The 23,763-nt window shown below is 45.1% G+C and overlaps 1 protein-coding gene across 4 annotated transcripts in view; it reads left to right on the top strand.

Moving 5' to 3' along the window:
* The window catches only part of vps13a (vacuolar protein sorting 13 homolog A), a 397,184-nt gene that overhangs the window by 43,727 nt on the left and 329,694 nt on the right, over window positions 1-23,763 (top strand). For all 4 annotated transcript variants that reach the window (XM_069930496.1, XM_069930495.1, XM_069930500.1 and 1 more), the window contains exons 3-9: window positions 3,474-3,516; window positions 4,631-4,726; window positions 4,927-5,028; window positions 6,872-6,981; window positions 18,078-18,137; window positions 19,214-19,273; window positions 19,356-19,436. In XM_069930496.1, the coding sequence (XP_069786597.1) occupies window positions 3,474-3,516; window positions 4,631-4,726; window positions 4,927-5,028; window positions 6,872-6,981; window positions 18,078-18,137; window positions 19,214-19,273; window positions 19,356-19,436 (552 nt within the window). The remainder of the gene's footprint in view (window positions 1-3,473; window positions 3,517-4,630; window positions 4,727-4,926; window positions 5,029-6,871; window positions 6,982-18,077; window positions 18,138-19,213; window positions 19,274-19,355; window positions 19,437-23,763) is intronic.

Raw genomic sequence — 23,763 nt, 5'->3', positions numbered from 1 at the left:
GCTGCTGACTGTAACGCTGTAGAAATCATCTCTCTCACTCTCTCACGCAAAGCTCGCTTTACTCTCTCACGCAAAGCTCGCTTTACTCTCTCACGCAAAGCTCGCTTTACTCTCTCACGCAAAGCTCGCTTTACTCTCTCACGCAAAGCTCGCTTTACTCTCTCACGCAAAGCTCGCTTTACTCTCTCACGCAAAGCTCGCTTTACTCTCTCACGCAAAGCTCGCTTTACTCTCTCACGCAAAGCTCGCTTTACTCTCTCACGCAAAGCTCGCTTTACTCTCTCACGCAAAGCTCGCTTTACTCTCTCACGCAAAGCTCGCTTTACTCTCTCACGCAAAGCTCGCTTTACTCTCTCACGCAAAGCTCGCTTTACTCTCTCACGCAAAGCTCGCTTTACTCTCTCACGCAAAGCTCGCTTTACTCTCTCACGCAAAGCTCGCTTTACTCTCTCACGCAAAGCTCGCTTTACCCTCTCTGCTTGCAAAACCACATGAACCTCTTAGAACAGCAAGTTCCACTCCAGACAGAATGCAGCTCCGACAAGCTCTCATCTGTTGCCTTTTTGTAAACAATCCATTAGTGAAGTCTCTTGCCGCACTCTCCAAAGCTTTTGCCGAATGTTGTCCCCAACATGTCTAGCATTAGCAGAGCTCCAGTATTTTAAATCGGTTTTAAAGTATTTGTATATGACCTACACTAAAAGCCCTGCCCAATTTGTCTCACAAAAACATATCTATATCCTATCTCTATATTAAAGAACCCATCTGATCCCAGAAAAAAAAGCTCAACATATGAGCTTGAAAACACAAACCTCCATAATGAAAGGCAAATTTGTTCCTGTGGTTATTAGACTGTTAAATGGACCTATTATATTAAAAAAATTATGCCCTTGCCCTCTATTTTTCTCTATACCTACGCTTTGTCCATGTTTCATTTATCCTGCACTCTTTGACTTGTTGCATTCAGCTACTCTGCACTTTTATTGTATTTTTTTCACTTTTGCACTCAAGAATGGGTTGACTTGCCTGGTTAGCACACAAAAGAAAGCTCAACACTGCATATTGATACTTGTGATAATGAACAGTTTGTTGGTTCATATATTTTGGAAAGATTTTGGGATGTTAGGTGATGAGTCATTTATGTCTTCAGAATTACACCAAAGATGCTTTATCAAGTAACTTGCTTTATCCAGGGATCTCAGCTGTTTCTTGCTATCATGTGGAATAAATTGAATTGGATAAAGTTGGGGTTCAGTGATTGTGGGAGGAAGCAAGGATGCATCACTTGCTCAGTGCTTCTTGGTGAATGTAATAATTTCTAACTTCATCTCTAAAGTGCTGGATCATTCATCAACTGCAGATTTTCTTTGAGCTGTCTCCTCCCTTTACTATTTGATTTTGCACCACTGTTCACAATGTGATACAATAGGACTGCAGAGCTTTTTCCTGAATCGCTGACTGTGAAATAATAAGACGTTCCATAATAACACAAGGCCATTTGGTCCCTTGAGCCTGCTCAAGAGCATGGTTGATGCAACTTTCTTGAAATCATCTTCCCCACCCTCTTTCCACAACCCTTTACCTTCTGAGAAAGAAAACTACCATTGAAAATATTTTGGAGCAAGAAATTCTAAAAAAAAACTTGCAACCCTTTCCAATGAAGGAATTATATTTTTGATTTCCCTAATGAGGAAATGGATTCTTTTGGTATTTCCAGAGAAAAAAATATTTGCAGTCAATCAATAACATTGCTAAATGAGTAGTTGTTTGTCTGGCATAGATGAGTTTATGAGAGCTGTGGTTGCAGTTGTGGTTAAAATGGATCAATGTTTCTGAGTTTATTGCATTTTTTATGCATTACATTATTCTTTATCACTCCTTGAGGATAGCATTTCAACTTCTTGTCATCCTCTCCTTCTGGGAGTTTCTAATGGCCTTCTGCACACCCCATCCAAGCATATACTGGCATGGATCTGAGCAATTAATGATTTTTAAATGGAGACACAAAACTCTGTTTGCTGGAATCTGGAGCACAAAAGGAGCTGCTTGAAAAACTTGGCACCTCAGGCAGCCATGGCAGCAAAGAATGGTCGACATTTTGAGTTGATATCTGCATCATTCCTTTTCATTCTCAGTAGATGCTGTCACCTGAATGTTTGCACCATTATTTAATATTATTTGTTGCTTATGGGAAGCCAAATACAATCTGCTGGAGCAACTCGGTGGATCAAGCAACAGCAATGGGAGAAAAAGAAGGGTCTGAGTTAAATTAATAAAAAAGCCAGTGTAGAGAGGACAGGGTGGGAGGGGTGGCACAGCCAGTTCTCACCCCCCAAACCTCCACATGAGATTAGCAACCAGACAGAAGTGACATGACAGACAGAGACAAAGGACAGCAGATGCAGAAAAAAAAGAAAAAGGCAAGAAAAACAAATGGGACCTGTAGAAGAAGATGAATCATGCAGGGTGGAGTGAGTGATCAGAATATAATGACTGCCAGCACTGGATTCTGATTATAGATATGGTATGTCACTGAAGACTCTCGTAAACTTCTACATGTGTACTGTGGAAAGCATTCAGGTTGGTGGCATCGCTGCCTGATATGGAAGTGTCAACTCTCAGGACAAGAATAAACTCCAGAGGGTTGTTAACTCCACCTGCGACATCACAGGTACCAGACTTCAGTCCATCGAGGATATCTACATGAAGATGTCTTAACAAACAGCCTCTATCCTCAAAGACCCCCATCACCCAGACCACTCTGTCTTCACTCTGCTGTCATCGGGGGGAAAAAGTACAGGAGCCTAAAGATAAGCACTCAGCGGCACAAGAACAGCTTCTTCCTGCTGCCATCAGATTCCTGAATAATCAATGAACCAAAGACACTGTCTTAATTTTCATGCACTATTATTTTTATTTTCTTTATAATAATGTTGTAAGATGGTTATAATATGAATGTTTGCACTATGATACTGCCACAAAATACCAAATTTCATGATTTATTCATGTCAAATTCTGATTTTAGTGGAAAAAGAGAAACCAGAGGGAGCAAAGGGAGGGGCATGGGGAGTAGTGTGGTGGAGAGGAGAAAGCTGTTTGGCTTCAGATTCCAGCATTTGCAGTCTCCTGTGTATCTGCTATTGATTATGGGAATTGTATTTTGAGTTTAAACGTTATTTGCATCCCTTCAGTGGGGATAAATTCCTTTTGCAGGAAATTGATCAGTCAAAGATGAACTATGGCCTTTTATGAAGTATTTACATTAATAAGCAGAGTTTACTTGGAGTGGCTGGTTGCTTGATCATGGGTTTCTTGTATCTAAAGAATATATATTCCTAAATAGAGAACAATTTTGCTTGGTAAATGTCAACATCTCTAAAATCTAATTTGTAAGAAAAAATAACAATAACTTGATCTCCGTGTCTTCATGATAATTGTGTCGCTGTTTGTTGAATTGTATTTTCTTTTTTCAGTGTGAGCTGCAAGTTCCATTCCAGGTTAAAGCTGGTCATATTGGTAAGTTGCTTAAGTCATCCATCAAGGTTATACTAATCTTTGTTCTGCCTAGTGAAAGGTGGGATGAAAGCAGATATCCAAGAGTTCTGGTTACATCTTAGTGATTTTTCTGTTAAATACTGGGTAAGGCTTTAACATTTTTTGTAACAATAAATGTTCCATGCATAATATTGCACCACCATGCAAATTGTGTCTTCTATATTGTAAAACATTGAATAATTATGGCTACTAATTGCTAGTCGTCTTCTCTGCCTATTTATAAAGTTTGAAAGACTTTATAAGTATGTTCATATATATACAAGAAATTATATACTTCAACACTGAAAAATGTATCCATGAATGCATCTTAAGAGATAAAACAGAAACAGGTCCTTCAACTTTCATCTATACAATCTCATTGACCAGTGCCTGGACTATCGTCTTCTTGTGCCTTGTTTTGTTGGGGATAAGACCATTGCTTGTTTTTCTTTCCAAATTCTATTGCATAATTTTATAATAAATTGTATATTTTTGCTCTTTGCTAATGTGTTTTCTTGGTTTCCAGTCCCTGAGATTTGCATTGAAACTAAATTTCAGTGTTGTCCTCCTGTACCTTTTGACTTATTTAATTACAAAGAGTAAAGTGGACGAAGGTATATCAACATGATATTCCACTTCAAACTCTTCAATCCATACAGTTTGTATTTTCTATCCGTAATAGATTGCATTATATAGTGAAAGCTTGTGTGCAATACCTCTAAATCAGTGGCTTTCAAACTTTTCTTTCACTCACATACCACCTTAAGTAATCCCTTACTAATCGTAGAGCACCTATGGCATAGGGATTACTTAAGGTGGTATGTGAGTGGAAAGAAAGTTTGAAAACCACTGATCAAAATTTTATTTAGTAAAATCCAGCATTTCAACAGAATAATTATCATGTACATCACATTTATTGGAATTCTTTATCAGTTACTCAAAATAAACTTCCTTGTTCTACCTCTTGACTCTGTTTTGAGCAAATATTTCTCTGTGAAGGAGTGGTTAAGGATTTGTAGACAGCATGTGCACAGCTAAGTCAATATTTTGTCGCAACAAGTGCACCTCAAGATCTTTGAATGTTTTATTTTCTTAGGTAAACTTGAACTGAAGATACCATGGAAGAATCTGTACACCCAAGCAGTCGAAGCTACACTGGATGGAGTCTATTTGTTGGTTGTTCCGTGTGCCAGTAAGCAAACACTGTAAATAGTTCAAATGAAACATGTTGGCTAAAGGTGTCAGAAGTTGAGATGGATGACAATTGTGTATTTTTCATCTAAAGTAAAAAAAATTAATGAACTTGAGTTTTTACAAATAATGTAGAATGTAAAATTTGCAGTTAGATTGATGTTATCAATTTTTTAAACCCATTTTTAAAATGTCTTCTAGGTATTGAATATGATGCCAAAAAAGAGGAATCACAGCTTCAGGAAGTCAAACAGAGGGAATTGCAAAGAATTGAAGAAGCTAAGCAAAAGGTTGCTGATAAAGGTAAAGAGAATCATGATGTATCATTCATCCATCTTCATTGAATAATTCTTGCATTCAGTGTTCACGTACAAATTCGGAGACAGAATAATGAACTGGAAGGAAAACCATTTGAGAATTGAAACTGCCTTGCTTCGAATGATATCTCATTTCCCAACTGTTCAAAATAAAGTGTCATCAGCAATAATAATAGGTTTTTGTTTGTTTTAGACATTCAGAATTTGCATTCTTCATAATTATTACCTGGTAGATTAGCTACTTTAAGTGCTTCAAACAGTATTCCTATGAAGGGTTTTTTTCCCATAGATGAAGGGACACTTTGATGAAACATATCTCTTGCTTTGGCTTTTTTTTAAACCACCTGAAAAAAGCAACAGGTGGCAAATTCTTTGTCATTCTAATTTATTTTTCAATGTTGTCCCATCAGGAAAGAGATATAGGTGCCACAAGACTCACACCACCATCAAAAACAAATTCAATCAGGGACTCATTTAAGGAGTCTTTCTTGTGCACTTTGATTTTTTTAAAAATTCTGTATTTCAAAGTCGGTTTGTTTCCATTTGTTATGTTTCTTTATTTGTTGACATGTATAAGCTGTGTGCAATTTTTTTGCACTATCAATAATTCTGCCTCGCCAACAAGAAAAAGATTCATGAAGTCATGAATGTACTCTGACAATGAATCTGAAAATCTGACCTAGTTGAAATCAATCCGCGTGTCAATGAATCAATCAATAGAAATATTATATTTTGATGAGACCTACAACTAGGCAGCATTTCGGAAACCTGGTCTTAAAAGTACAGAAGGTTTGAAGTTTTGTGAATGCTTTTCTTTTAAAAAATATTTTTATTAGTATTTAAAGTATAAGCAATTGAATAATAAAATTATACAATGTGCAACATAATTAAAATAAAATATTATGAACACAATTCAAAAATCCAAAGCACATTGGTAATAGTATATAAATGCATAACATAAAAAAACAACCCAAAGGAGAAAAAAGAATAAAGGTGAAATTTTAAATTCTTTTCAAGAAAGATGTAAAATTGATTTTTGAACAAAAAAGTTTGTATTTCTCTTTTCCTCTTTTTATAATTATTTTATCAATGTTTATATTATTTGCAGTTGAACCAAATAGTTATTATATTATCAAAATCAAAAGAAAAAATTCCCTAACAAAAAAATAAAAAAAACCATAAATCAAAACCCCTACCACTAAGCAAGGTTTTAAAAAAAAAGATACATTTTGAATGCAGTAATGTTTTTACAGTTAATGAAGTAAAAGTTTGGTAAAGTAACCTTTTACTGCAGAATGATACATCGCAATACTTGTTATAGCAAAATAAATTGTTCTAAAGGAAGGGAATGGTTAAAAAAAAATAAAAAGAAATGCTCTTGGCTTTTTAGACTTCAATGGACTAAATAGATTTACTTCAAGTACTTATTTTCTGAATGTGCACTTGTCCTGAATAAAGATCAATAATGATAATACAGGTATACCCTGCATTATGAAACTAGAGAGTTCCTGTGAAACCTTTTGTAAGCCGAAATTGTGTAAATTGAAGACCCTTTCACGACTATTGAACACTAAATTGGTAAAAGTGAAAACCCATTCAAATTCTTTCGTAAAAATGAACACAGGTTTCTTTGAAAAAGCAAATTTTCGTAAAGCCAGTATTTGTAAAACGGGATATACTTTTATTTTAAACTCTTACAATTATGATTTTTTACATGCATGTCATTGCTATCTACCAACAGAAGATGTAGCTTCAATGGACATATGATGCAAAAGTGAAATTAAGTGTTCTGGTAGCTACTGTAATTAATGTTGATTTTTTTTTAACAGAAAATCCTAAAGAAGAAAAGCAAGACACATTCATTGAAAAGTTAATTACTCAGGTTATTAAGAATTTGCAGGTGAAAATTACCAACATTCACATCCGTTATGAAGATGATGTGAGTATTTAGTTTTGTTTTATTTGAATTTTTTATTTTTAAGTTAAATTGTTACATTTTTATAGACTAACAGCACAGTAACAGGCCCTTCTGACCCACAAGGCTGTGCTGCTCAAATACTCAAATTAATCAACAATACTAGTATGTTTTGAAGGGTGGAAAGAAGCCGGAACACCTGGAAGAAACCCATGCAGACACAGGGAGAATGTACAGTATGTTTCCAATTATCTGAAAAGCACTTTACCAAGTGTCTCAGTTGTCCACAAAAAAATTTTGGTGGAGACATGACATCATAAGTTGGAAACAAAAAAGGTTGATTTTTTTTTAAACACCCTTGCAGTAGGACTCCGACGTGCTGTTACCACCATTTTGAATCCAACAGCTCTTGTTTACTCAAACCATTTTGAATGTTGCTGGATTTTTCATATTTTTGTAAACAAAGATCAAATTTCTTTTGGTAAGAATTAAACTTTATTTTGTGCTTTTTTGCTGTTGTTGTTTTGACCTCTGATACCGGTATTATGCTGATCCTACTGGGCTAGGATCGAAGCGGGGAACTCAGACTCCTGGGCAGGTTCGACAACAGTGGTAGGGAGGTGTCAGGAGACTGGCAGCGCGAGTCGTGCGGGCAAGGCGGTGGGAGACCGGCAACGTGAGTCGGGCGGGTGAGAGATGTCAGTGTGACTGGAAGCGGGTGGGGGTGGATACAGCAGCACAATTTGGATGGGCTTAAATCTGGCTTTCTGAAATTTGGAAAAATCCGAAATTTGGAACACACTGCCCCCAAGGGTTCCAGATAACGGATTGTGTACTTGTACTAGATAAAATAAAATTTTACAAAATAAAATAAAAAGTCAAAGAACTTCCCAAATTGAAATCAAATCTGTAATATATGTTTAACTATACGGTTGAAGGAATGTCTACTAATCTTAGAAAGTGTTAAAAGGAAGAGATACTGAATACATCTGCACAGAATTCAATTCCAAATCTACCCAATGTGGCTGTTCAAATTTGTCAGAATAGAAGATCCTGAAAATAATATAGTGGTTGTTAACTGCCCAATAATAAAGTCTAAGATTAGGAAAAGCCATACCATCGTGTTTCTATAATTTCGGCAGATGCATTTTACTCAAACTGGCATTCATTGTATAACAAATACAGTGTAATCCGATTTAACATGCCTCATTTTAACACAAATTTGTATATAATGCAAAGAGTCATTGCTTTTGGGTTTCGGTCTGCCGCTAGGAGCGAGTACAGTTCTTTGGGCTCGTGGGGTAGTCGGGCTGCCATGACCAGCGGGGATCTGATCCTGTTGCGAGCAGTGCGGATGGTCAGTTTACTAAGTATTAATTGGTGTTTTCTTTTCAACTGTAACTACAACTATTTATTGAAACCTCCGATATATTGAGACCTTGCTTTTTCGCAATGCAATTTTTGGACTAAATTATTGTGTTATAATGGGTTACACTGTATAAGAAGATATTATAGAATCAATAAAATCAAGAAAGGATTTTGGGATAAAAATTGCGACTGGTTGAAATAAATACCAAAATCTATATATATCACTCTGCCCCACCTGGGATGCTCGCTGACTGCCCCACCTGGGATGCTCGCTGCCTGCCCCACCTGGGATGCTCGCTGCCTGCCCCACCTGGGATGCTCGCTGCCTGCCCCACCTGGGATGCTCGCTGCCTGCCCCACCTGGGATGCTCGCTGCCTGCCCCACCTGGGATGCTCGCTGCCTGCCCCACATGGGATGCTCGCTGCCTGCCCCACCTGGGATGCTCGCTGCCTGCCCCACCTGGGATGCTCGCTGCCTGCCCCACCTGGGATGCTCGCTGCCTGCCCCACCTGGGATGCTCGCTGCCTGCCCCACCTGGGATGCTCGCTGCCTGCCCCACCTGGGATGCTCGCTGCCTGCCCCACCTGGGATGCTCGCTGCCTGCCCCACCTGGGATGCTCGCTGCCTGCCCCACCTGGGGTGCTCGCTGCCTGCCCCACCTGGGGTGCTCGCTGCCTGCTCCACCTGGGATGCTCGCCGCCTGCCTCACCGGGATGCTCGCCGCCTGCCCCACCTGGGATGCTCGCCGCCTGCTCCACCTGGGATGCTCGCTGCCTGCTCCACCTGGGATGCTCGCTGCCTGCCCCGCCTGGGATGCCCGCTGCCTGCCCCGCCTGGGATGCCGGCTGCCTGCCCCGCCTGGGATGCCGGCTGCCTGCCCCGCCTGGGATGCCGGCTGCCTGCCCCGCCTGGGATGCCGGCTGCCTGCCCCGCCTGGGATGCCGGCTGCCTGCCCCGCCTGGGATGCCGGCTGCCTGCCCCGCCTGGGATGCCGGCTGCCTGCCCCGCCTGGGATGCCGGCTGCCTGCCCCGCCTGGGATGCCGGCTGCCTGCCCCGCCTGGGATGCCGGCTGCCTGCCCCGCCTGGGATGCCGGCTGCCTGCCCCGCCTGGGATGCCGGCTGCCTGCCCCGCCTGGGATGCCGGCTGCCTGCCCCGCCTGGGATGCCGGCTGCCTGCCCCGCCTGGGATGCCGGCTGCCTGCCCCGCCTGGGATGCCGGCTGCCTGCCCCGCCTGGGATGCCGGCTGCCTGCCCCGCCTGGGATGCCGGCTGCCTGCCCCGCCTGGGATGCCGGCTGCCTGCCCCGCCTGGGATGCCGGCTGCCTGCCCCGCCTGGGATGCCGGCTGCCTGCCCCGCCTGGGATGCCGGCTGCCTGCCCCGCCTGGGATGCCGGCTGTCTGCCCCGCCTGGGATGCCGGCTGTCTGCCCCGCCTGGGATGCCGGCTGTCTGCCCCGTCTGGGATGCCGGCTGCTGCCCCGCCTGGGATGCCGGCTGTCTGCCCCGCCTGGGATGCCGGCTGTCTGCCCCGCCTGGGATGCCGGCTGTCTGCCCCGCCTGGGATGCCGGCTGTCTGCCCCGCCTGGGATGCCGGCTGTCTGCCCCGCCTGGGATGCCGGCTGTCTGCCCCGCCTGGGATGCCGGCTGTCTGCCCCGCCTGGGATGCCGGCTGTCTGCCCCGCCTGGGATGCCGGCTGTCTGCCCCGCCTGGGATGCCGGCTGTCTGCCCCGCCTGGGATGCCGGCTGTCTGCCCCGCCTGGGATGCCGGCTGTCTGCCCCGCCTGGGATGCCGGCTGTCTGCCCCGCCTGGGATGCCGGCTGTCTGCCCCGCCTGGGATGCCGGCTGTCTGCCCCGCCTGGGATGCCGGCTGTCTGCCCCGCCTGGGATGCCGGCTGTCTGCCCCGCCTGGGATGCCGGCTGTCTGCCCCGCCTGGGATGCCGGCTGTCTGCCCCGCCTGGGATGCCGGCTGTCTGCCCCGCCTGGGATGCCGGCTGTCTGCCCCGCCTGGGATGCCGGCTGCCTGCCCCGCCTGGGATGCCGGCTGCCTGCCCCGCCTGGGATGCCGGCTGCCTGCCCCGCCTGGGATGCCGGCTGCCTGCCCCGCCTGGGATGCCGGCTGCCTGCCCCGCCTGGGATGCCGGCTGTCTGCCCCGCCTGGGATGCCGGCTGTCTGCCCCGCCTGGGATGCCGGCTGTCTGCCCCGCCTGGGATGCCGGCTGTCTGCCCCGCCTGGGATGCCGGCTGCTGCCCCGCCTGGGATGCCGGCTGTCTGCCCCGCCTGGGATGCCGGCTGTCTGCCCCGCCTGGGATGCCGGCTGTCTGCCCCGCCTGGGATGCCGGCTGTCTGCCCCGCCTGGGATGCCGGCTGTCTGCCCCGCCTGGGATGCCGGCTGTCTGCCCCGCCTGGGATGCCGGCTGTCTGCCCCGCCTGGGATGCCGGCTGTCTGCCCCGCCTGGGATGCCGGCTGTCTGCCCCGCCTGGGATGCCGGCTGTCTGCCCCGCCTGGGATGCCGGCTGTCTGCCCCGCCTGGGATGCCGGCTGTCTGCCCCGCCTGGGATGCCGGCTGTCTGCCCCGCCTGGGATGCCGGCTGTCTGCCCCGCCTGGGATGCCGGCTGTCTGCCCCGCCTGGGATGCCGGCTGTCTGCCCCGCCTGGGATGCCGGCTGTCTGCCCCGCCTGGGATGCCGGCTGTCTGCCCCGCCTGGGATGCCGGCTGTCTGCCCCGCCTGGGATGCCGGCTGTCTGCCCCGCCTGGGATGCCGGCTGTCTGCCCCGCCTGGGATGCCGGCTGTCTGCCCCGCCTGGGATGCCGGCTGTCTGCCCCGCCTGGGATGCCGGCTGTCTGCCCCGCCTGGGATGCCGGCTGTCTGCCCCGCCTGGGATGCCGGCTGTCTGCCCCGCCTGGGATGCCGGCTGTCTGCCCCGCCTGGGATGCCGGCTGTCTGCCCCGCCTGGGATGCCGGCTGTCTGCCCCGCCTGGGATGCCGGCTGTCTGCCCCGCCTGGGATGCCGGCTGTCTGCCCCGCCTGGGATGCCGGCTGTCTGCCCCGCCTGGGATGCCGGCTGTCTGCCCCGCCTGGGATGCCGGCTGTCTGCCCCGCCTGGGATGCCGGCTGTCTGCCCCGCCTGGGATGCCGGCTGTCTGCCCCGCCTGGGATGCCGGCTGTCTGCCCCGCCTGGGATGCCGGCTGTCTGCCCCGCCTGGGATGCCGGCTGTCTGCCCCGCCTGGGATGCCGGCTGTCTGCCCCGCCTGGGATGCCGGCTGTCTGCCCCGCCTGGGATGCCGGCTGTCTGCCCCGCCTGGGATGCCGGCTTTCTGCCCCGCCTGGGATGCCGGCTGTCTGCCCCGCCTGGGATGCCGGCTGTCTGCCCCGCCTGGGATGCCGGCTGTCTGCCCCGCCTGGGATGCCGGCTGTCTGCCCCGCCTGGGATGCCGGCTGTCTGCCCCGCCTGGGATGCCGGCTGTCTGCCCCGCCTGGGATGCCGGCTGTCTGCCCCGCCTGGGATGCCGGCTGTCTGCCCCGCCTGGGATGCCGGCTGTCTGCCCCGCCTGGGATGCCGGCTGTCTGCCCCGCCTGGGATGCCGGCTGTCTGCCCCGCCTGGGATGCCGGCTGTCTGCCCCGCCTGGGATGCCGGCTGTCTGCCCCGCCTGGGATGCCGGCTGTCTGCCCCGCCTGGGATGCCGGCTGTCTGCCCCGCCTGGGATGCCGGCTGTCTGCCCCGCCTGGGATGCCGGCTGTCTGCCCCACCTGGGATGCCGGCTGTCTGCCCCACCTGGGATGCCGGCTGTCTGCCCCACCAGGGATGCCGGCTGTCTGCCCCACCTGGGATGCCGGCTGTCTGCCCCATTGCCCGCTCTCTGCAGCCTGTTTCCAGCTGATCATCTATCATATCTATTCAGCTTAGTTTATTATTCCTTGTGTGACTTTTTGTGTTTTATCCCCAGATCCCACCCTCCTTGTTTTATATGCCCATTGCTGCACACTTGTGTAATTCCGCTTAAGACCTACTAGTCTCTATCTTAGTATCACCTCTCCATCTGTCCATTATTCTCCCCTCCCCTCATTATTTCCATGTATTGCTCCTGCTTCTAACTTCTATAAACTGGCTGTTTCTTTTCTAAACTCACATCTGATGCTAGGTGGTTGGCCCAAAGCAATGACCACGTCTTTGCCTCCAGAGATGCTGGTTTACCTACTAAGTTCTTCCCATGATTTAATTTTATTACTCCTGATGTGACTGAAATAAGATTATATTCTACAATTAGCAGCATTCTATTTAATGCATATTAATCCACTGGAATTTGAAGCATGACTGAAATAGGAATCTGTTGCTATGTTTAGTGCCAGCCTCTTGAGCCATCTCACTTTCTATTATGAGCCACTTTCACACTTGGAAGTGATCCCAGGGATTAATATCTAATCTTTCTTTTGAGTGTCTAGTGTAAAAGCAAAATCAGATCAACACCAGAGTAAGATTATGTCATTGGGGATTGATGGCCTCGATCCCTAGTATAATCGCTGGCATTGCAGTCAGGGAAGTGTTAAATGGATAATTGCAATGTGTTATTGAAATTACTCATGTTTTTGCATGAGTGCAGGAATCGGAAGTAAGAAAAGATTAAAATGAAGATTTAAACTTTGCCATGGGAAAGTTGCAGCGGGAGAGAGAGAGGAAATAAATAGCAAAAGTGGACAATTTTTGAACAACATGGGAATGTTGGTAGCTTTTTCCCATGGTCTTTATAAATTGTGCGCTATAGCACTACAGGTATATGATCCTTTATCTGGAACCCTTGGGGGACAGTGTGTTCCGAATTTTGGATTTTTCCGGATTTCGGATAGCCCACCCGAATTGTGCTGCCGTATCCACCCCCTTCCAGTCACCTGGCCGCCTCTCCCCCCGACCGTGGTCGCCTGGCTGTCTACCCTGACTGCTGATCCCTCTGTCGCTGGTCCCTCGGCCGCCTCCCCCGACTGATGGTCCCCACGCTGGATTTTGAAACTTTGCAGATTATAGATGTCCAGATAAAGGATTGTGTACTTGTACCAACTTTCCCACCCTGCTTAATAATTGTTCGCTATTGGTATTTGTTGCTCGCACTTTCCCACAGTGCCTTATAAAGACTTATATAGGTCAGCACCACAACAGGGGCATAGAGCTGAATTATGTTATAATTAGGTATGGTTTATTTTGTTCACATATAAGATCATAATACATTGATCAGGATTTAGGGCAGGTTCACCATCATGATGTCACTGGTAGAAGGCAGAACAGTCCTAACCCTGTGGATGGCTCCTTGCAAGTATGAAAGCGTTTAGTGTCCTAGTTAGGAGTGATCAAATGAGAAAAGCCAAACCCCCCATTTCCTATCTTCTTTGGCTTGGCTTCGCGGATGAAGATTTATGGAGGGGGTAAAAAAGTCCACGTCAGCTGCAGGCTCGTTTGTGGCTGACCAGTCCGATGCGGGACAGGCAGACACGATTGCAGCGGTTGCAAGGGAAAATTGGTTGGTTGGGGTTGGGTGTTGGGTTTTTCCTCCTTTGCCTTTTGTCAGTGAGGTGGGCTCTGCGGTCTTCTTCAAAGGAGGCTGCTGCCCGCCAAACTGTGAGGCGCCAAGATGCACGGTTTGAGGCGTTATCAGCCCACTGGCGGTGGTCAATGTGGCAGGCACCAAGAGATTTCTTTAGGCAGTCCTTGTACCTTTTCTTTGGTGCACCTCTGTCACGGTGGCCAGTGGAGAGCTCGCCATATAATACGATCTTGGGAAGGCGATGGTCCTCCATTCTGGAGACGTGACCCATCCAGCGCAGCTGGATCTTCAGCAGCGTGGACTCGATGCTGTCGACCTCTGCCATCTCGAGTACCTCGACGTTAGGGGTGTGAGCGCTCCAATGGATGTTGAGGATGGAGCGGAGACAACGCTGGTGGAAGCGTTCTAGGAGCCGTAGGTGGTGCCGGTAGAGGACCCATGATTCGGAGCCGAACAGGAGTGTGGGTATGACAACGGCTCTGTATACGCTTATCTTTGTGAGGTTTTTCAGTTGGTTGTTTTTCCAGACTCTTTTGTGTAGTCTTCCAAAGGCGCTATTTGCCTTGGCCCCATTTCCTATACCAGGACACAGAATAGCCAATTTAGTTGGATGCAAGTGTGAAAGGGGCTAGTGAATACTCAGTTCTGATCCTAAAGTGCCATTTTTCTTTAATGTATTAGAAACAAAGGGTTGAGTTTCCTAGGTTATTCCATGGTGATTTGAGCTTTGAAATTGATCTAACATGACAAGACCTTGTGTGGTGACAAGGTCATGAGTCAATGTAATCTCTTAAAGTGCTAAACAAACAAGGTCACCTATGATAAGGTCAGGCAATATCTGTAGGAAGTGGGAAAAAAAGTTAATGTTTCAATTAAAGGCACTTCAGAACTGTTTTGTTTTTATTTTGGATGTCCAGCAACTGCAACTCTATTCATTTTTTTCAAAGCCATCTTTGAAATAGAAGAGTCTTGTCAGGTGGTTACAACTTGATCCTATCAAGCATTTTGAATGAAATTCAGAAACTCTCAGGCCATTAATAATTAATGAAAAACATGACCTTGTACATGTTGGATTCCTTGCAGCTATTTTCTCCATTCAAATAACAGGGCTTTAATTTCCTGTGCTGTTTTTAACCTGGCGTGTAACCAGTAGGAATATTTTCCTGCCAAAAATAAAGAACAATATATTGGAAATGCTCAGCAGGTGAGGCTCAGAATCAGAATTTAATGTCATGAACAAGAAACGAAGTTCTGTGTTTTGCTCCAGCATCAAAGTGCAAACATTCTTATTACTAACCATCTTACAACTGTTCTGAGGCCAGAGGACCCCAAAACGCAGCAGCAATAGATATTCACCAAGACATAAATTGCTTTTAATTATCTTTAAACACGAAAACAGAATCTCACTTTAACTTATCACTATAGACTTAACTAACCTAACTTAGCCCCCTTCTAATTGTAAGTGCATGTGTATGTAATGTGTGTGTAAGTTCAGAAAAGTTCTTTGGTTCACAGTCCAATCTCACTTCTCATTCTTCAAGTTCACTGGTTGTAGGTAATTGTTACACTGTGCACAGAATTTAACATTTATGAAGTTCAATAGGCTTTGGTGCTTGAAAGGTAAATGGTTACTGCTCAGGAAGGTTGTTGTCAGTTTTCAGAGAGAGATTTGTTGTTCCAGGACAGCCACAACTAATTTAGTTCCATCAGCCACTTCAGTCTCTTGCTGATGAAACTTGCCCCCTCAGAATTCTCCAGATGATAACCTCTTTCTTTCAGGTCACCCCACAGAGTGCCTTTTTGTTTCACTTATTCCAAGTGAAACATTAGACAGCCAGTCCTCTCCACTTGCAAGAACAAGGGCTTTGACCAGGCTGAACTAAGCACTCACAACCCGTCTTCTGGGGATCTTGCCAGCTTGTCCTGTTCCAGTCCCAGCTCCTGTTGCTGACTGTAACAATGTAATCTCTCTCTCACTCACTCCCTCATTCACTCTCTCACTCACTCTCTCACTCACTCTCTCACTCACTCTCTCACTCACTCTCTCACTCACTCTCTCACTCACTCTCTCACTCACTCTCTCACTCACTCTCTCACTCACTCTCTCACTCACTCTCTCACTCACTCTCTCACTCACTCTCTCACTCACTCTCTCACTCACTCTCTCACTCACTCTCTCACTCACTCTCTCACTCACTCTCTCACTCACTCTCTCACTCTCTCTCTCTCTCTCTCTCTCTCTCTCTCTCTCTCTCTCTCTCTCCCTCCCTCCCTCCCCCTCTCCCTCCCCCTCTCCCTCCCCCTCTCCCTCCCCCTCTCCCTCCCCCTCTCCCTCTCCCCCCCTCTCCCTCTCCCCCTCTCCCTCTCCCCCTCTCCCTCTCCCCCTCTCCCTCCCCCCTCTCCCTCCCCCCTCTCCCTCCCCCCTCTCCCTCCCCCCTCTCCCTCCCCCCTCTCCCTCCCCCCTCTCCCTCCCCCCTCTCCCTCCCCCCTCTCCCTCCCCCCTCTCCCTCCCCCCTCTCCCTCCCCCCTCTCCCTCCCCCCTCTCCCTCCCCCCTCTCCCTCCCCCCTCTCCCTCCCCCCTCTCCCTCCCCCCTCTCCCTCCCCCCTCTCCCTCCCCCCTCTCCCTCCCCCCTCTCCCTCCCCCCTCTCCCTCCCCCCTCTCCCTCCCCCCTCTCCCTCCCCCCTCTCCCTCCCCCCTCTCCCTCCCCCCTCTCCCTCCCCCCTCTCCCTCCCCCCTCTCCCTCCCCCCTCTCCCTCCCCCCTCTCCCTCCCCCCTCTCCCTCCCCCCTCTCCCTCCCCCCTCTCCCTCCCCCCTCTCCCTCCCCCCTCTCCCTCCCCCCTCTCCCTCCCCCTCCTCTCCCTCCCCACCTCTCCCTCATGTGGATGCCCTCGATGGAGTGGAGTCTGTGTCTAAAATGTCGCAATCCGAGTTAACAACCCTTTGGAGTTTTTCCTTGTTCTGAGGTTTGACACCTCCATACCAGGCAGTGATGCAACCAGCCAGTGTGCTCTCCTCAGTACACCTGTAGAAGTTTTCAAAAGTCTTTGGTGACATAACAAATCTTCTCAAACTCCTCACAAAATAGAGCCACTGGCTAGCCTTCTCTGTGATTGCATTGACATGGAGGCTCCAGGACAGATCCTTTGAGATGTTGACACCCAGGAATTTGAAGGTCTTGCCCTCTCCACTACTGAGCCCTCAATGAGGACTAGGTCATGTTCCCTTTACTTCCTTCTGAAGTCCACAATCATCTCCTTAGTTTTGCTAACCTTGAGCACAAGGTTATTATTGTGATACCACTGAAAGAGCTGCTCTATCTCCCTCCTGTAGCTTCCTCAGTGCTGTTTGTGATTCTGCCAACAACTGTGGTGTTGTCGGCAAACTTGTAGTTACCATTAGTTACATCAGTTTGAAGCAAAGAATGGTCACGCATTTACATTCTTGCTGATTACTTATTAGGTTAAATAATTCTCAGGAATTCTCTGAGGGATTAATTTCCAGTGATTTTTAGATGTACCTTGTAAGATTGGTTATTAAAGTGATTTGTCTTTACCTTGTCACTCAAATGATCTTAATTAAATTAATTCTAATTTAATTAAGATTTTGGGGGATTAATTAACTCTGAACAATATTTTTTAAACTCTGAAATGTTAGCTTGGTTTCTCTTCCTACAGATGTGGTCTGACGTGCTGAATGTTTTCTATAATTTTTTTTGTTTTAGCTTGCCTCTTTACTGGCAAAATGTAGTTGGTACGGTTGGAACCCCCATGCTTAAAAGAAAATGTTAGTTTTCAGGGTACTTGCTGAGGAAAGCTCTCAGTGCTACATGTTCTGTCCTCTGTTAGTATCTGAGAATAGACAGCACAGTAAAATCCCTGTAATTTAGAATTCAAGCAACTGGGACAAAAATCATAGAAATTAATATTTAAAAATATGGAGTTTAAAAATTGACCTGCCTTGCCATTAGTTCACTAATCACACAATCTCAAGCAACTGGAAAATTCACTTATCTTGGTGTTGGACCCAAAAGGTTTTTTTTACTGTATAAAGGAATGTATAAATCAAAGAACATTTCAAAAGCCTTAGTAATTTCAACGCTTGGTTTCATTATCAGTAGCATACTTTTTCCTTTTAGCCTTGTCTATGAGTCATTATGTTTTGAGCAGCCTTTTCCTGCTTGGTATATTTAAAATTCTGTTTATATTTGCAGATTACAAATCAGAATGCTCCATTGTCATTTGGAATTTCACTTCAGAATTTAAGTCTTGAGGTAAAGCTTCTTTAAAATTTTGAATTTCACTTGTATATATTTTAAAAGTGCTAAATTGGATCCAGAACCTTGTGGTATCCTGAGCTTGTGGACACTGTCATACAATAACTGCTTGTTGACTGCCCCCTTGGGTCTCCCTGTCATGCATACTTTTTCCTAACACCTCCTGTCTAAGACATCATTATGCTGGTCACTCTCGGAATGAAGTTCCAGGACCAGAATTACCTTGGTTTGTATTTATCATCTCGTCACTCAACTAATCTTAATGAAATTGATTCTAATTTAATTTAAATATTGAGTAGAATAACTGAATAATAATTTAAGCTATTTTTGAAATATTACATTATGCTCAGCAAGAATTATATTTTTTTCTAAACAAATAGAGAATACGCTTAATATTTCAACATACTAGTTAAACAAAAAATATTCACTATTTTTGTATGGATGTGTGGAAGTGATTACATTGCAGCAGTTTGAGTTCTCTGCTAACCACTGCAAGTGGTTATGTTATGTTTAAACATAACAAATGGAATTTACCAAATCCTTTGATTGGAAGCAGTAAGTATTTTAGATTATTCATAAGCATCTCAAATTTAATGAAAAATAATCATTTTTAAAATTGTGTAGGATCTACTCAAGTATGATTATAGTGTATTAAAAAAATGTTGCAGGCTTGGTTTCCTCGTTTCCCTGCAGAGTTGTTGTTTCAAAAACATTAGGCGGAGTCTGCAGAAAGTAAAATTTAACAAAACTTGAGCAGCACAACTGAGCATGTTCCATTATAGTTCATGCACCATCAAAGAACAAATAATTCTTAGCAAACTCAAACTATTACATTTGAAGGGTCTATTTTTAAAGTTATTTTTCTTTAATGCATATTAAAATTAGTTTAATTTTCTTTAATGTGTTTTACTCCAAATTTTAAAAATGCTTGTGTTGCCTTGACTTTAGTCCCTTTGAATTAGCATCTGAGGATTTGTTTCTGAATAAATACACAATGGCAATTTGGACATAATATATTAAATGGCTATATTAATATATTGTTCTAAACATAATGTTTTAATTTTACATAACAGACAACAGATGAAAAATGGAATCCATGTTTACATGATCAATGTGAGCATGTCTTCAATAAGGTAAAAGTAGTTGTTATGTCACAGTAGACAACAAATAATTTATTCTTTTCTTAGTAATTGTACACTATTTTTCAACTTTCAGCTTGTCCGATTAGACTACCTCTGTGCATATTGGAATGTCAACACCAAAATGTATTCTTATAGCAGTCAGGATGAGGCTATGGTAAGGTGACCTAATATCATTATTTTGCTAAATATTCTAATTCCATGCACTGAGAATGTGTCTCTAGTTAATGCTCCTTCTGCATTTGGAAATGCTATTTCCTTAATTGCATCAACATTATTTACAGATCTCCTCTATTTGGAGATCTAAGGAGAGTAAATTCAGGATTAATCTGAAGCTTGGTGTGCATGATACAGTTCTATTAAGTTTTAAACAACATCATATGGCCTGAATATATTTTTGGACAGGACACATGCATATACAGTATGGGATTTGGTCTTCTCTATTGTCATGAACATGTGTCACAAAATTTGTTGTTTTGAAGTAGTGTTGTGCATTACAGGTGTAATTTGCTATAAATTACGGTTCAGTAAATAGAGTCTTTAAAAAAGAGAAAAAAGTAAGGTCATGTCCAAAGGTTCATTGTCTGTTCAGAAATCTGATGGTGGAGGGGAAGAAGCTGTTTTTATAAAGTTGGGTGTGTATCTTCAGGCTCCTGTATCTCCTTTCTGATGGTAGCAGTAAGAAAAAGCTGTGGCTGGGGTGGTGAGGGTCCCTGATGATAGAGGCTGCTTTCTCGAGATACAGGCTCTTAAAGATGTCCTTAATGGAGGGAAGTCTAATGCCCATGAAGGCACTGGCTGATTTTACAATCCTCTGTAGCTTTATCCTGTTCTCTGCATTGACACCTCCATAGCAAACAGTGATGCCACCAGTCAGAATGATCTCCACAGTACACCTGTAGAAATTTTCAAGAGTCTTTGATGACATACCGAATATCCTCAAACTCCTTACGGACTATGATGCTGTTAGTGAACTTTCTTTAAGATTGCATCAACATGGTGGCCACAGGATAGATCTTCTGAGATATTGACACCCAACATTTGAAATTCTTTACTTCTACACTGCTAGCTCGTCAAAGAGAACTGGTTTGTCTTCTGATTTCCCCTTCCAGAAGCCCAATCAATTCCTTAGTTATGCTAATGTTGAGGGCAAGGTTATTGTTGTGACACCACTCAACTAGCTGATCTATCTCACTACTGTACACTTCCTCATTGCCGTCTGTGATTTTGCTGACAACCATGGTGTCATCGACAATTTTGTAGATGGCATTTGAATTGTGCCTAGCCATACATTCATAAGTGTATACAGAGTAGAGCAATGGGCTAAGCACACATCCTTGAGATTGATTGTCATTGAGGAAGAGAAGTTATTGGCATTTCTCACTGATTGTGTTCTTCTGAAATCAAGGATCCTGTTTCAGAGGGAGGTGCAGAGGCCCAGGTTTTGAAGTTTGCTGACCAGTACTGCAGGGATGATGGTGCTGAAAGCTGAGTTGTAATTGAATTGCTGTTGTCCAAGTGATCCAGGGCTGAGTGGAGAGCTAGTGAGAATGCATATGCTGTGGAACGATTGTAGCAGTAGGAAAATTGCAGTGGGTCCAGGTCTTTCCTAAGGTACAAGTTAATTCCTTCCATGGCTAACCTCTCAAAGCATTTCATTACAGTAGATGTGAGTGCTACTGGACAACAGTCCAAAGAATAATTAACATATTTTGACTATGTCAAATAATTGTTTCAAATGTTCAACAGTTCCTAGCCACTTCATATTATGGAACCCTTACATTATAAGGAACTGGCATTTGGGCAATTGTACTCATTCATGCTTCTTGTGGAGCATTTGATTCAGTTCCATTACATAGAACAATACAGTACAGGCCCTCGATGTGCTGACCCAAAAGAAAATACTAAACTCTCCCTACTCCTTAATCCTCTATTTTTCTTTAATCTGAGTGTCTCTTAAATGCCCCCTAATATTTCATCCTCCACTACCATCTCTGGCAAGGCATTCCAGGCACCCACAACTTTTGTGTTTTTAAAAAATAACTTGTGCCTAATGTCTCCCCTAAACTTCCCTCCCTTAACTTTGTACATATGTCCTCTGGTGTTTCTTGATCCTGCCCTGGGAAACAGATGCTGGCTGTCCACCCTATCTGTGACTTCATAATCTTGTAGACCTTTATCAAGTTTCCTCTCATCCTTCTACGCTCCAAAGAGAAAAGTCCCAGCTCTGCTAACCTTGCCTCATAAGACTTGTTTTCCAATCCAGGCAATATCCTGGTAAATCTCCTCTGCAGCCTCTTAATATCTTCCACATTCTTCCTATAATGAAGTGACCAGAATTGAACACAATACTCTTAGTGTGGTCTCACCAGAGATTTGTAGGGTTGCAATATGACCTCTCTTCTCCTGAATTCAATCCCCCATTAATGAAGCCCAGCATCCCTTAGGCTTCTTAACTATGCTATCAACCTGTGCGGCGACCTTGAGGGATGTATGGATTTGATCCCCAATGTCCATCAGTTCATTCACACTCTTAGTTCTTCCAAGATGCATTATCTCACCCTTGCCCTGATTGAATTCGATCTGCCACTTTTCTGCCCAACTCTACATCCTGTCTATATCCTCTTGTCACCTTCTACAACCTTCACCTCCATCCACAACTCCTCCAACCTTTGTGTCATCTACAAACTTACTGATCCATCCTTCATTCAGGACATTTATAAAAATCACAAAGAGCAAAGGGTCCCAGAATAGATCCTTTCTGCACTCCACTCATCACCGACCTCCAGGAAGAATACTTTCCTTCCACTTCTACTCTCTGCTTTCTTCCTACAGGCCAATTTTCTTAAGTTCAACTGATCTTGTGCTTCATGACTTTCTGGATGAATCTCTCATGGGAGACCTTGTCAAATGAATTACTAAAATCCATGTAGACCATATCTACTGCCCTTCCCTCATCAATTTCTTTTGTTACTTCCTCAAAAATTCAATTAGACTTGAGGCATGATCTTACCTTCACAAAGCCACGTAGACTATCATTGAGTAGAGTGCACTTCTCCAAATGCTCATAGATCCTATCCTTAAGAATCTTCTTCATTAGTTTGCACACCACTGACATAAGACTCTCCGGTCTATAATTCCCACGATTCTCCCTATTACCTTTTTTCAAACAAGGTGACTATATTTACCATTTTCCAATCCTTTGGCACCTCCCTGCAGCCAAAGAGGATTCAAAGATCATAACTCCATCCTCCGCAATCTCTTCTCTCTCTTCCATTAGTATATTGTGTCTGTCCCTGGGGACTTATCAATCTTGATGTTTTTAGGAAGATCAACATTTCCACTTCCTTAACCTTCAAATTGAACAGCACACAGGCCTGTTCAATTTTGACCACACCATGATCAAGGTTATTTTCACTTTGATTATTAACAAAGTACTTATTTAGGACCTCCCCAGTCTCCTCTGCCTCCAGGCACATATTGCCTTCTTTAGCAGCCCCACCATATTATCATCCTTTTGATCTTCACATATGGATGGAATGCCTTGGGATTCTCCTTAATTCTTCATGCCAAAGCCTTCTCATGCCCCCTTCGAGATCTCCTAAATCCTTTCTTAAGCTCCTTCCTGGCTACCATATATTTCTCATGAGCCCTTCCTGTTTTTTTTTTTTGCCTCCTATATGTGTGTTCTTCCTCTTGACTAGTTTCCTCACCTGTTTTGTCAGCCATGTTTCCCTTTTCCTATAATCTTTTCCTTGCCCCAATGGGACAAACCTTTCTTGAACCCTGTGCAAATGGTCCCTAAACTTCCTCCACATAACTTTCTGTGCTTTCATCTGTCTCCAATTTACCCATGCTAGTTCCTGCCTCATCCCTTCAGAATTAGCCCTTCCCCAGTTAAGTACTTTACACTTAGACTGCTTTTATTCTTTTCCATAGCTATGTTGAATCTAAGAGAGTTGTGGTCACTCTCACCAAAATGCTCCCCCACCAAGGGGTCAGGTTCATTCCCTAGAACCAGTCCAGTATGGCCTCTTGTCTCTTCGGCCGTTCCACATACTATGTTAGGAATCCTTTTTAAACGCACCTGACAAATACGTTGAATTTTCCGTGTCGCACAACAAATTACTTATCCTTATTGAATTCCGTTCTAAAAGCCTTGATTGACTATCTTTAACACTGAGGTTTGAATTGTAGCTCATGTGCTCATGGATCCGATCCCCACTGGTTACTTAGAATTTGTATGGCTTGGTCCACCACATTATCTCATTGTTTAGCCTATCTAATTCTGTCATGATCTTGATCTTGTACAGCTGTCAAACCCTCTCAACCATTTTGCTCCAGGGAGAATAATCTCATCTCAGTAAATGCTTGCATGATCTTCACATCCTTCCAAAAACTGGGTGAACAGCAGTAAATGCAATCTGCCTGTCAGAATTTGACCAGTGCTTTATTAAGGTTCATGACAACCTCCCTGCTTTTGT

This window comes from Narcine bancroftii, chromosome 1 (genome assembly GCF_036971445.1).
Source record: "Narcine bancroftii isolate sNarBan1 chromosome 1, sNarBan1.hap1, whole genome shotgun sequence".
Taxonomy (NCBI): domain Eukaryota; kingdom Metazoa; phylum Chordata; class Chondrichthyes; order Torpediniformes; family Narcinidae; genus Narcine; species Narcine bancroftii.
The sequence above is the reverse complement of the archived record's forward strand: the minus strand, read 5'-3'. Positions and strand labels throughout refer to the sequence as shown.